Below are 12,882 nucleotides of genomic sequence, written 5' to 3' on the forward strand. Positions count from 1 at the left end.
GGCCATTTGTATGTCCTCTTTTGAGAAATATCTATGTAGATCATTTCCCCATTTTCAAATCGGATTATTTGCTTTTTTGCTGCTGAGTTGTTTGAGCTTCTTATATAATCTGGATATTAATCCCTTGTCAGATGGATAGTTTGGAAATATCTTTTCCCACTTTGTAGGTTTTCTCTTAACTATGTTGATTATTTCCATTGCTGTGCAGAATCTTTTTAGTTTCATATAATCCCAGTTGTCTATGTTTGCTTTTGTGGCTTGTGCTTTTGAGGTCTGTAAAATCTGATTCTTCTTCAAATTTAGATTGTGTAAGTTTTGAAATGATCAGAAATAGGCTTAATAATATGTCTAATATTTGATGTTTTCTCTACATAAGGGGGAAAACAGAAGAAAAAATATTGACGCATCTAGTAAATTCCAGCAGAAATTAGCTGTAATTAAAAGAAATAGAAGTTTTTTTTTCCTATTAACTATTTAAAAGTGAATGTATATTATATATGTAAGGAGACTGCACTTTGAAAAATCTTGAATTTTGGAACAAAATTTTCAAGCATATACAAAACTAGGATGTAGTTGAATAAACTATCATGGACCCTTCACATGTCTTGACAATTGCCAACACATTGCCAATCTTATTACTTCATCCCCTTATTAATTTACAGCAAATTTCTCACGTTACATCATTTCATCTATTCATTTCAGTTTGTACCTCTAAAATACAAGGAACAACTCCTCTTTTAAAAGTACATGCTGTCATCATTTCGCTTAAAAAAACAACAGTATTTCTTTGATATCATAAAATATCCAATTTGGCATTCATACTTTCCTTCCTAATGATCTTTTGTTTAAATCAGGGTCCACAGATTATCTATGAATTACAGTATTGTGATTGGTTGATAGGTTTCTTAAATCTCTTTTCATCTAAATTTCATATTTCCTTGCTCATCTTTTTTTGTAGTTTACAGTATTGGCTTTCAGACTTTTTGGTCTCAAGTTCCTTTTCACTTCTAAAAATGGTTGAAAGCTCAAAGAGGTATTGTTTTTGTAGTTTATATATATATATTTGCTATATTAGAAATAGTTTAAACTATTTAAAAATAACAGTAAAACCAGTACATGATAGTATATATAAGCATAATTTTTATGAAATATAATCACAGTTTCAAGAAATGGCATTGTTTTAGCATTTTTGCAAATCTCTTTAATGTCTAATTTAATAGAAGATAGCTGAATATCTGCTTGTGCATTCTTGTCGCATTGGGTTGTTTTGCTTGAAGTATATGAAGAAAATCTGGTTTCATGCATGTATGAGGTTGGAAAAGGAAGGAATATTTTAATAGCCTTTTCATTTAATAGTGAACATTCTTAGTTACCACACTAAAACTTGACAGGTGGTGGTAGTTTCTTAAAGATTATTTGCAGTGTGCAGTTTGAAACCTTACCAATGAACCTTATCAATGAACCTTATCAATTATGAATCATAATCTGTTACATTAAAATCTGTTGAGGCTAGGTGCAGTGGCTCATGCCTGTAATCCCAGCACTTTGGGAGGCCAAGGCAGGCGGATCACTTGAGGTCAGGAGTTCAAGACCAGCCTGGCCAACATGGTGAAACCCCGTCTCTACTAAAAATACAAAAAATTAGTCAGGTGTGGTGGTGGGCGCCTATAATCCCAGCTACTGAGGAGGCTGAGGCAGGAGAATTGCTTGAACCCGGGAGGCGGAGGTTGCAGTGAGCCTAGATCATGCCATTGTACTCTCCAGCCTGGATGACAAGAATGAAACTGTCTCAAAAAAAAAAAAAAAAAAATCTGTTGGTCCATCTTGCACTTTAAATGGATCATTTACCTATGCATAATTTTGTACCATCATGCGTTGGTCATTTTGAAAATTTTGCTTAACTGAGTTAGGCCGATCTCCCAAGTGTTGACATATTTCATTATGAAATATTTTAAACATCACATCCATTACTATCACCACCCATCCACTGCCTTAGAAAAGTCTTTAGCCATCTGGAAGCTGGCAAGCTCATGGTGATGCTTTAAAGTGTTACAAAATCCTGATTTTTCTCTTGAAGGTTCTAATTTAATTGGTAGCTACAAATACTGTTAGTGTTTTCTTTCATGTGACAGGCCCACTTCATTAATTTTTGACAAAATATTTACCAGATATCCAAACCCAAATAAACATAGCTTGTTAAGTAAAAAAAGCATTCCGTTAAAAACCAAGAGCTTGCATCCATGGTACTTTGGCATGTCAAAGTACTTCCCATTTCATCACACAATATTAAAAAGATGTATATTCAGATATCAAGACTTAACATTTATTATTTTTACTTCATCAATAATGGTCTTTAGTGAAATTGACATTTATTTACTGTGCATGCATGGTGGGGAAGAATGCAGTGGCTGCTACTACAGGTATTGCCACTGCACCGGCAATTTTATCCTCTTGGTTTTGCATTATCAGTGCAAATGTCGACACAGCGAAGAAGGCAGAGAATGTGTGAGTATTTTTATGAAAGTAGTTGACTTTTTGGACCTTTTGAAAGGGGCTCAGAGACCTTGAGGATTGCATGCTTTGAGAAATGCTGCTAAAGAGTTTCTGGTAATCTGGATTTTCTTCCTTATATCTTTGTGGTGTGATTTAACAGGCTTTCTTTCTCTGATAGCTCCTATAAATAGACTTGATCAGATTAGGTTTGATTTTGTTTTTTCCTGGCAAGGCTACTTCATAGTTGGTGTTGGGTTTGCATTCCTGGCAGCCATTGATGGTTGTTGCCTAGAACCATTAATTTATTAAAGGTTACAAATTATAATATTCTATCATTCCTTCTTCATTTATTAGCTGGAATTCTTTCTAAGGGGAAACTTTATCTGCCCAATGATATGGTTACTCTAACATACAGATCACATTGGAAAGGCAGGATAAATCCGTGTTTCCTTTTCCAGATAGTGAGTTGGTTTTCTTGAATCCTGAGAAGGTGATCAATGAGGTGTTCTTGGTTTATTTGTTTGCTTTGAATGTCATTATGAACTTGTGGATTTCAGTTTATCTGATGTGTTTCAGTTCACTGCAGCTAAAATTAGTAAGGATAGTAAGGATACTACTTTGCCTTTCTTTGGCCAGAGGGGGCCTATTCAGGTTGGCTCTTGAATTCTTTGGATATGACTTCTGTTGCCTTTGACAGCTTCTTTGCTTTCTTGTTTGACAAGATGTTTCAGTTTCATCTTGGACATTTCCTGCTATTGAGCAGAAATCAGCTTCTTCTATGGGGAGAATTGTGAGAAATGGTATTTAGACACCACAGTCTGAAGCTAGGCTGCTCATTACTGTTGATTGATGATTGTTTCTAGATTCTTTCAGTGGACAAAGCTAGAAAATACACATATTTCTAAAGATAAAACACATCATGAATTCATACTGATACTGCCATTCAAATTTAGGACCCACCAATCTTTCATCAGTTGTCTATGATACCAATATAATTACTTATTTGTTTTACTCGTGTTACAAAGACAAGACTTAGAACAACAATATCAATACCACAACCAATGATGTGATTATGGAAATTTGTTTTCCAATTTTTTTAAAAAATGAAAATTAGAAATTTTATCACAATTTAGGTAGCCAAGTTGGTTATCTTAACAGAGCCTTTTTATGGGTGTTTGCTGTACATTTTGAGACTGTTTTCCTATTTCCTAGAATAACAAATTGGCAGATTGTCGTTTATCCATACCTACTTTTTTCTAGTGTCTTAAAACAGAAAACAAACTACTTACAGGCAAGGAATTCTATCCATATGGCATTATGACTTTTTGTTTTAAGTGAATATGCCTTGAATAAATGAATTTCTTTTGTTTATGAATAGAAAACGTTTACCATAACACTTTTTAACTAAGAAATTTTTATTAATATTTTTTCTCTATAATTTTCCAAGGATCATACTAGGAAAAAAGTGTTAATATTTTTGAAGTAGTTGTTTCTAGATCCAAGAATATGGGATATTGTGATCAAGAAAATTATGTAATTAAGGGAAACTGAACTAACGAGTACTAAATTAAAAACAGATTTCCGTGTGGAATATTTAGTGATACGCCTTCTTTTCCCCTTTCAGGTTAAAAAATAAATCATGACTGAATCTGCCTCTAGCACAAGTGGTCAAGAGTTTGATGTATTCAGTGTTATGGACTGGAAAGATGGAGTGGGCACATTACCAGGAAGTGACTTAAAGGTAAGCCCTCTTTATTACATACAATCATGTGCGTGTGCATCTGTGCGTGTTTACTTAAAATTGGATACATATGTGAAATAAAAATTAAAAACATTAATCATAGTGGTGTAGGTTTTAGATGATGCTTAGACCTCCACAATAAATTTGCAAGACAATTTGAAATGCTGATGGAATGGCAAAGCCTTTGTCACTTGGATTAGGGGAGTAAGGAATGTTTCTGCAGTATGTGCTTATTTTGCAGAAATTGATTTATAGTTTCAAGAAGGATCATCTCAGTTTTGACTCTTATCATGACAGCCTATAAATGCAGAAATGGCAGACTTAGAAGACCTATCTTTTTTGATTTTGTAGTAATGGGCTTTGTAACTTTGAGTGAATAGCCACAATCTCTGTGTCCTAGAGTTCTCATTTAAAAACTGGATAATGTTAAAGTATTGAATAAATGGGATTATTCACCTCTCTTAAATTAATTGTACTGTAAATATGGATTTTTATATAATGACTTGTTCAAAATCGGGTTCTTCCTGTAAATCCGTCTGCCTTAGTATAGATGAGAACTCTTTGGAGAGCAATACTTCAGTCTGTTGCTTTTGTATAACCTTGCCCTGCCTCCTTTTCCCAGTAACCCCAAACCTATTCCAGGACCACTTCTGTTGCCCCGTGAAACATGGTTGCGCAAGCACCCATCTGGGAAACCAACTACCCCCATCTCTCATTTCTAATTTACTTTTGCTCTGATCCTATCTCTGGAACCTTGAACCTGTCTGTGGCCCTTTAGACTTTGTGTTTGCACTTGATTGTTCAGGTATTTGAACTTCGCATCTCCCCAACAGGCCATTGCTGGGCTTACCTCTCAAATGTTTGGTATTCTAGGCTGTCTTGAATAGAAATTCCTGCTCCATTATTTAGGCCTCTTGGAATCTAGTCCCTTTTAGTGGCTGTTTGACAAGTATCCTAGCCAAGCCTGCCCTAGCTCATCCTCAGTGGTGAGATTTGGACAATCTGCCTGTCATTGGAAAAATACTTGATTTTAGTTGGGTTGGGTTTAATTAAGTGTAATGTGCCAACATCTCTGAGTTTAGTGTAACAAAAATGTTGCACTGAGGTTTAGTAGAATCTGGAGAGGAGATTGGGTTTTCAATTTTAGCCCTGTATGACCTTGAAAAAGCCAGTTAATCTCTTTTCGGTCAAGTTTCCTCTGCAGTAAATTAGGAATTAAATGAATGCCAAGGATTTTACCTGCGCTAACATTCTCCAAATATTCACTGGATAAGATATGACAGAGAAAGGTTGCTGAACATCTTTGAGAAAGAAAAACTGTTTCTCAAACTGGTCATGTCAACTACATAATAGCTACCCAAGCTTTGTCAAATTATTTCAATTGCCTAAGTTCTGGAAGCCTTATCTGTAAAATTGAGGATATTAGAATCTATGTGATAAGGTGGTTTTGAGGACTGAAAAAAATAATAGATACAGAACACTTAACAAATTGTATTTTTTCTGGCTTTGTGACTTACTATGTACAGTGCCATTTTTAATTGCTTTACTCCTTTATTTCCCTTGTGTGTTTTTATCCCTTCTCAATGGCTTTTTTTTTTTTTTAAAAACTGTCACATGGATGATGAAATTTTTACGTTTTGTTCAGTTAGCTTTTAACAATAGAGTGAAGTTTCCATCCCTAAGAAATCTGGATTGCTTTAAGGTTTTCTAAGCAATGAGTTTTAGAAATTAACCTATTACTTGTATTAAGGTAATCGGGTAATTAAGCCGTTTAGTGGATACTGTCATCTGGGTTATTTGATAATGACTTTCAGACCCATCTAATTATCTGGGTAATTGCCATGTATCCAATTCATGTGCTGTAGACAGTTTGATACCTCCCTTAAAAAAAATTTAAATGTCATTTTCTTTTACTTTATGACCCTTGTTATCTGAGATTCAGAGGTGACCCAATTGATTATATTACTGAAGATTTCTAATTCACTTGCTTCCTACTTAAAATCCAAGTTGCTTAAGAAATCTGATTAAGAAGTTGATTTTTCACAAAACTAGGATGTTAGAAAGAACTTTGAATGAATCATGAAATTTTCTCTCACATCATTCTTTGCCTATTTTATCCTACCTAGGCTTCTGTGTTTCAATGGGTAGAGGCATCTAGATTTCCCAGGCTAAAGTTAATTCAGTTAATATAGTCAGCAAATCTATAGAAGTCAATTTCTTATCATGGGAACAGGTTTTTATATGCCTCAATTTTTGCTGTTTTGAAATAACTTTTCCTGTAAAATCCCCATGATTGTTATCCAGTCAAGTTACACCCTTCTTCCTCACATTTTTTAGCAGTTGCCCGAATCTTTTTGGTGAAGTTCAAGCCCCTTAAGTTTACCACAAGAGTTTTTTGGTGGTCTGGCCTCTGCTTTGCTCTCTGGCCATGTCTCATTTTACTCCCACTGCCACTCTTGTTTTCTACCCAGCCCAAACCACTAGTTGAAGCCTTCACACGCTGGGCCCTTGTTACTGTTCCCTGTTGCTGGAATCCCTTCTCCACACTGGGCTATCAAACGCTTATATAAACAGAGCACAGACATCTTCTCTGGGTGCAGTCGGGGAAAGAATGGAGAACGTACTCTCTGCTGAACACTCTACCTGCATCTTTTTATTTAATTCTTTTATTTTACCCTTTTTAAGGCAGTTTCTGTCTCTCTTGTCAGTTTACAGATGGGGCAATGGAAGCCTGGAGTAGTTAATTCGCTTGTTTAGGTCAGGTAGTGGCAGGGGTCTCAAAACCAGGCTTTTCTGATATTTAAAATGGATTATCTTACCACTGCTATACTGCTGTCTAAAGAGAGAAAACACCTTCATATCAAAAGAGATGCAAGGAAAATGTTACAGGAATTTAGAGGAGGTAAAAATTTATTTCAGCTGGAGGGATCAGGAAGGCTTTGAAAAGCAGATGTCATTTGAGCTTCAGGTGCCTGGAAATATGTAGGAGTCTCCATGGATACTTTAGGGAGGAAGGGAAGGAGAAGGGCTTCCAGAAGAGGGAGTAGCTTAAGAAGGTACAGAGTCTTAAGGGAGAAACAGCAAGTGTCCACTGACATTCTTGAAAATATTATAGTCATTAAAACACTTTTGCCAAACAAGCTTTGGAAACTTTACCAATGCCTAGTTTGTCCTTTTAAAATGCAAATTAGTATTTGTAGATTAATGTCTCCGCGCCAGCTGTAAGAACAGGAAGGTGACTAAGTGGCAGTGCAGAGGGACATGGTAGGGCTTCCCATACCTGAGCAGTTTCCCTGCCTGAACTTCTAATGATGTCTGAAATTTATCCACAGAGAATTATTCCTCTGGGTCATAATGTCTTTCAGAGTCTCTCAGTAAAATGCAGATACACTCCTGGGGGACAGCATCTTATCTAGTAAGAATAATTGCCAGTTAGCCAAGAGCAAGACCCTGCTTGCAGGAGCAGGCAGAAACCCAACAGTAAAATTCACCGCAGTCTTAATACACGGTTTTTGCCTTGCTTTGATTAATGTTGAAAACAATTTAGTTATCAAACATCTTTGCCCTTAAAACACACTGGTAAGTCGATTCAAATTTCAGCATTGAAGGTAATAAAATGAAAACAGTAACCTCAACTGTGTCTTTGAATGATTTATTATTAAATCAGGCAAATATAGGCAAAAGATCCTTTGACTCTACAATCAAAAATAAAAAAGAGTTGAATCAATTAAAGGTAGTTTAAGCCAAACAAAACATGTCCAGTCCCTTATATATTTGAGGCATAATTGTTTTCTGATTGACCTGGATAGATCCACGTGCAGAAAAAGTTAGCAGATGTGTTTTGTTTGCTTAATATTAAATCCCTTTTGTAAAGTTTATAATTTTGACTTTCTTGGTTGTAGAGTGGAGCCACGTGGCAAGTTTTTATACATATTTTAGCTCTCTAGGTTAAAAGAACTAATGATTTAAAGAAATATAAACAAAGGTGAAGTTTCCATCATTCCAAAACCATTTGTAAAAGCATCACCAGTTTCAGAACCTGGGTGTTTTATTGGAAAACATAGTGTTAGGAAATGTATCAGTCTTTCTGGAATTCTGTCTGTAGGACTTCAGTAATGTTAGCAGGATCTATCAACCTTTGTGGTCTAACATTTTCTGTCATAGCAATGTTGTGGAAGATACAGTAAGCCCAAATTGAGAAATCAGACAAAAATTTGATCCCTGTATGTTTTTGCATATGACAGGATATTTTGAAAATGTTTTGAGGTATTTAATTTTTGAGATAAGCAACTTTGGTAAGAGCAGATATTCTTTATTTTTTTTTCAGGCTTATAGTATGCCTTGAAAACTATGAATCTTGTCCCTAGAAAGCTGTATATGCACATATCATAATTTTGCATATATTTTATGGGATTAATCAACCCTCAAAGTCCATCTGTGGATCTCTGGCTTACAAGAGTGAACTGTGCCCCGAAGTGACATTGCATCTTTACTTTGTACTTAGACTGTAGGTCAGTTACTGTCAATACATTTTAGGAGAAAGAAAAGCTGACTGAGATTGAAGGGTGCATCGTGGGAATCTTTCCTTTTAACTGTGAAAGTATTTGAACCTGAAGCTTCCAGGTGTCATAGGTCTGAGTTCTGACTTGGAGATTTCTCTCAGTGGTGTTTTCTTTCTCAGTCTTTGAAATGGAGGGTGGTTTGCTGTTTTACAGCAATTTGAAAACTTAAGCCATGGGAGACTTTCTGTTTAATGTAAATGTTTGATGCTATTTCTTACATTTTGTATTTGTCAAATAAGCATAAATTAACATCAGTGACATATGATAAAAGTAAAATTACCTGAAGTGCATTGTCAAGCTTGTGCCTATTGTTTTTGAATTTTAATTCAAATTGATTTTTTATCACATTCTTTAATATCATTAATTAATAATTATCATGGTAGCTTGTTTTTTCTGCTCTTGCCCAGCAGATGGTACTGTGAGCCTTATTTTGAAATATTCTGTCTTCAGAGTAATCATTAAAAACGTTTTTTTAAAGATTTCTTTTTCTAAAAGTAAAATTATTTTTAGCTCTTTTCCTTCTAAATAAACTTTTACCTCTTCCTACATTGACATTTTGGTATACACACTTGGTATAGTACTCACATATTACCTGGGAACTGGTATCTGGATTACATAGTAGGGAGAAGACATTCTGACATTCCTTAACCATTTCCACACGTTTAGTCTCTAGAAACCATTTAATAATTGTGGACTATGCATAGAACATTGTTTAAGGTGCTGTTTTCACCTGATAGAATAATTATTGATACTTTTTGTTAAAGAGTTTTCCAACTTGCAGTTTAGAATGTAGTTTAGTAAAATAAATAATTCTATTGTCGTGTTGACCAAATCGATTTTTTCGGATTGGCAAATGGAGGGCCTTGCTTAAATACTCATAATTTGCTCATAATTTCTGTGAAAGATCTGAAACATCTTACTATCTTTTTGAATTTTGAGCTTTCTAGCTTTGTCATCACCTGCTAAAATTAGTGGGTCCCTAATGTTATTCTGTTTTATGGAAAAACAGAAGGAATACAGAAAACTGCTTGAAACCCATCAATGTGTGAGTAAACCTCACTGTTTCAGAGAGAACAAGGTCTCCACACATAGGTAATGGCTAAGCCTTCAACACACACACACAGTACAACCAGGTTGTTGTAGAAACATACTTTGTTTGAAGCGTGCTGTCAGGTGAAAGGAAATTTTCAGTATTTGGAATGGGAATGTCCATGAAATCAAGATGCTCTTGCTTTTTAGTGATAAAATCGGCATGTAGCTAGTAGACTACTTGTTCAGGTCCCAAAGAAATTTCCAGTTATTTTAGAGGGCTACAAGTGAAGATAATGCAGAATTCTAAAGAGCAGTGAAAGAAAGAGGAAGTGTGGCACTGGGGTCACGTGGCTCAGGCTTCAGCCTTCTGTGCTCACGTCTTGGATTGTAAGGAGAAGGATGTCCAGGTCATTATTTCTGGCATGGGGATGTTCCTTCTCTCTGAACTGGGTGAGCTTGGGCAAGACAAGTTGATTCCTGGGAAAAGAGTAATTCTCCTTTTACTAAACGTGATTTTTAAATAAAAAATATGACGTAAGAAAAAATAAGTCTTAGTTAAAACACACACACATACACATAAAGTGTGTTTGAAATGATAGCCCATCAAGTAAGCTGCCAACTCTATAGGACAGGGCAGAGCAGGGTCATTGATATCCTTCAGCAGACCTTGCTGCTTTGTTCTGTCCTCCTCCCTTGAATTCCAAAATTAGTAAAATGCAAAGGTCTTATATTGGTGGGAGGCGTATCAGGATGTAATTGTCTAAATTAACTTTTAACATGTAATTAATTTGCTTGAAGACTATATGTGTCAGCCATTAAATAATTAATGACTTTCCTGAGCACTTTTGTAAATTTTGCCTCTTTCTGCTGTGTTGTCGCTAGTTTCGGGTAAATGAGTTTGGAGCCCTGGAAGTTATTACAGATGAGAACGAGATGGAAAATGTTAAAAAAGCAACTGCTACCACCACTTGGATGGTACCAACTGCTCAAGAAGGTAAGGATGGGTCATCTACATTTTATTTCTTGCTTTTGAAAGATTTGAAATAAGAATATCTAAAGTTTTATGATAGGCTGGAACTTTGAAGGCCCGGGTAATTTTTGTGCCTCATGTTGTTAGGTAAATTTCTATAATGAAACTGATAGGAGCCAGCATTTATATTTTAAAATAACTATAAACTGTCTTCTTTCCTAATGCCAGATCTGTAGTAGCACAAGGTTAGTTGAAAATTAAGTAAATCCATGTTGTAGCCTACACAGGTGATTTAGCCAAAAGCCTGCCACTTTTTTTCTCATCTACTCCGATGGTTGTAACTAACACCTATATGCTGATGACTCCTAAATCTACATCTCCAGCCCCGACCTCTCCCCCGAGCTCCAGGCCCGTATTTCCACCTGCCTACTGGACATCTCCACCTGGATGTCCCACAGGTACCTCAAACTCCACATGTCTGAAATGCAATTCATTTTCTATTTCTTTCTCCCCTCCCCACAAACCTGCTCTTTCTTCCCTAACCCATATTTCAGTTGACAATAGCACCATCCACCCAGTGGACAAGCAAGAAATATAGGAGTCATCCTGAATTTGTTCTTCCCATCCCCGTATCCTGTTACTTATACCTCTTGATTTTTATTTCCTAATATGTCTCAGATCTGGCCTTTTCTGTCTATCATCTTTGCCACGGCCTTAATGTAGGCTCTTCTCAACTCTCATCTGAACTATTGCAGATGTCACTCTGCTTCTAATTTTACCCCCTTCCAATTGGTCCTGCACCTTGAAGCCAGAGGAACTTACGTAGATTGCTTATCTGACACTTCACTGATTTCTCATTGCCTTTTTAGCAGAACATACAAAGATCTGGGTGCCCGCACCTACCTGCTCGCTCTCTCCTCAGTCTCTGTTTCCTTCTTTGTGTGTTGTGTTCTGGCAGTGCCAGCAGCACAGAATTATGTGTAATTTTCCCAACGCATCATGTGGTTTCATGCTTTCTTGCCTTTACTCATACTGCTTTTTCTGGCTCAAATGCCATTTTTCTCTTTGTCCAGTTGGTAAATTCCTCTTTGGCCTTCAAAACCCTGTTGAGGCTTTCTATCAGAAAATCCTTCTCTGACCTTACCCCAGGCTGAATGAATCACTTCTTCTGTACTACTTCTGGACCTTGTTTATGCCTCTAGTATTGCATGTATCACATTTTATTATAAGTACTGGTTTTCTTGCCTCTCTTCTCTTCTAGACTGTGAGCTCTCTTGGGCAAGGTCTCTACTGTCATTATTAATGTCTAGAATAAATTGGTGCCTAATAACTGTTGGCTGAATGAATGATTAGCCTAACAATTCAGGCAAAAGGAAATGTGAGTTTCTACACAATTTGGATAGCTGTGATTCGGGAAAATGTACTACATTGAAAGTGTAATAGATGAGATGTTGATTTAGCCAATTAAGTAAAACAAAATCATTCATCAAAAGATTATAAATGTGAAATAAAAGAAGATCCTTTGAAATTTTCTGAAAGATACAAATATAGAAGAAGATTCTATAGATCGACATATGCGTCTTCTGAATTTAGTGACTAATGAAATTTTCTTCATTTTACTTTGAACTCTGTAGAAAAAGCCTTGGGCAAGCTTTTATCCTTTCTGCAGAATATTTTTTCATTATTTGAATGACTTGAGTGATTTTTACAGAGCACATACCCCCCCAAAACACTATCATTTGATCATTCATTCATTCAGCAAACACTATTCTTTATTGTGTTGCTAACAAAATTATTAGAAGAAAAAGTTTGATTGTATTTTAGAATGTCTTCTGTCATGGTTTTAATTTGCATTTCTTCTTTTCATCTTCTAGTCTTTTCAGAGAAGACTGGGATGCCTTTCAGGTTGAAGGATCCAGTGAAAGTAGAAGGGCTTCAGTTCTGTGAGAACTGTTGTCAGTATGGCAACGTAGATGAGTGTCTTTCTGGAGGAAACTATTGCAGCCAGAATTGTGCTCGGCACATCAAAGATAAGTAGGTTTTTGCCCCATTCCATCTATAAAATGAGTTTTAGATTCCAAAGT

General features: G+C 35.9%; 1 protein-coding gene across 2 annotated transcripts in view; it reads left to right on the forward strand.

The window, feature by feature from the left end:
• The window catches only part of L3MBTL3 (L3MBTL histone methyl-lysine binding protein 3), a 134,555-nt gene that overhangs the window by 19,704 nt on the left and 101,969 nt on the right, over positions 1 to 12,882 (forward strand). Inside the window, exons 3-6 of one of the 2 annotated variants that reach the window (XM_032158933.2) lie at positions 4,118 to 4,234; positions 10,711 to 10,822; positions 11,182 to 11,256; positions 12,673 to 12,832. In XM_032158933.2, coding sequence (XP_032014824.1) covers positions 4,133 to 4,234; positions 10,711 to 10,822; positions 11,182 to 11,256; positions 12,673 to 12,832 — 449 coding nt within the window. In that variant the 5' untranslated portion in view covers positions 4,118 to 4,132. The remainder of the gene's footprint in view (positions 1 to 4,117; positions 4,235 to 10,710; positions 10,823 to 11,181; positions 11,257 to 12,672; positions 12,833 to 12,882) is intronic. The other variant, XM_032158953.2, reaches the window with a different exon arrangement.

This window comes from Hylobates moloch, unplaced genomic scaffold (assembly GCF_009828535.3).
Source record: "Hylobates moloch isolate HMO894 unplaced genomic scaffold, HMol_V3 SCAFFOLD_2, whole genome shotgun sequence".
Classification (NCBI taxonomy): domain Eukaryota; kingdom Metazoa; phylum Chordata; class Mammalia; order Primates; family Hylobatidae; genus Hylobates; species Hylobates moloch.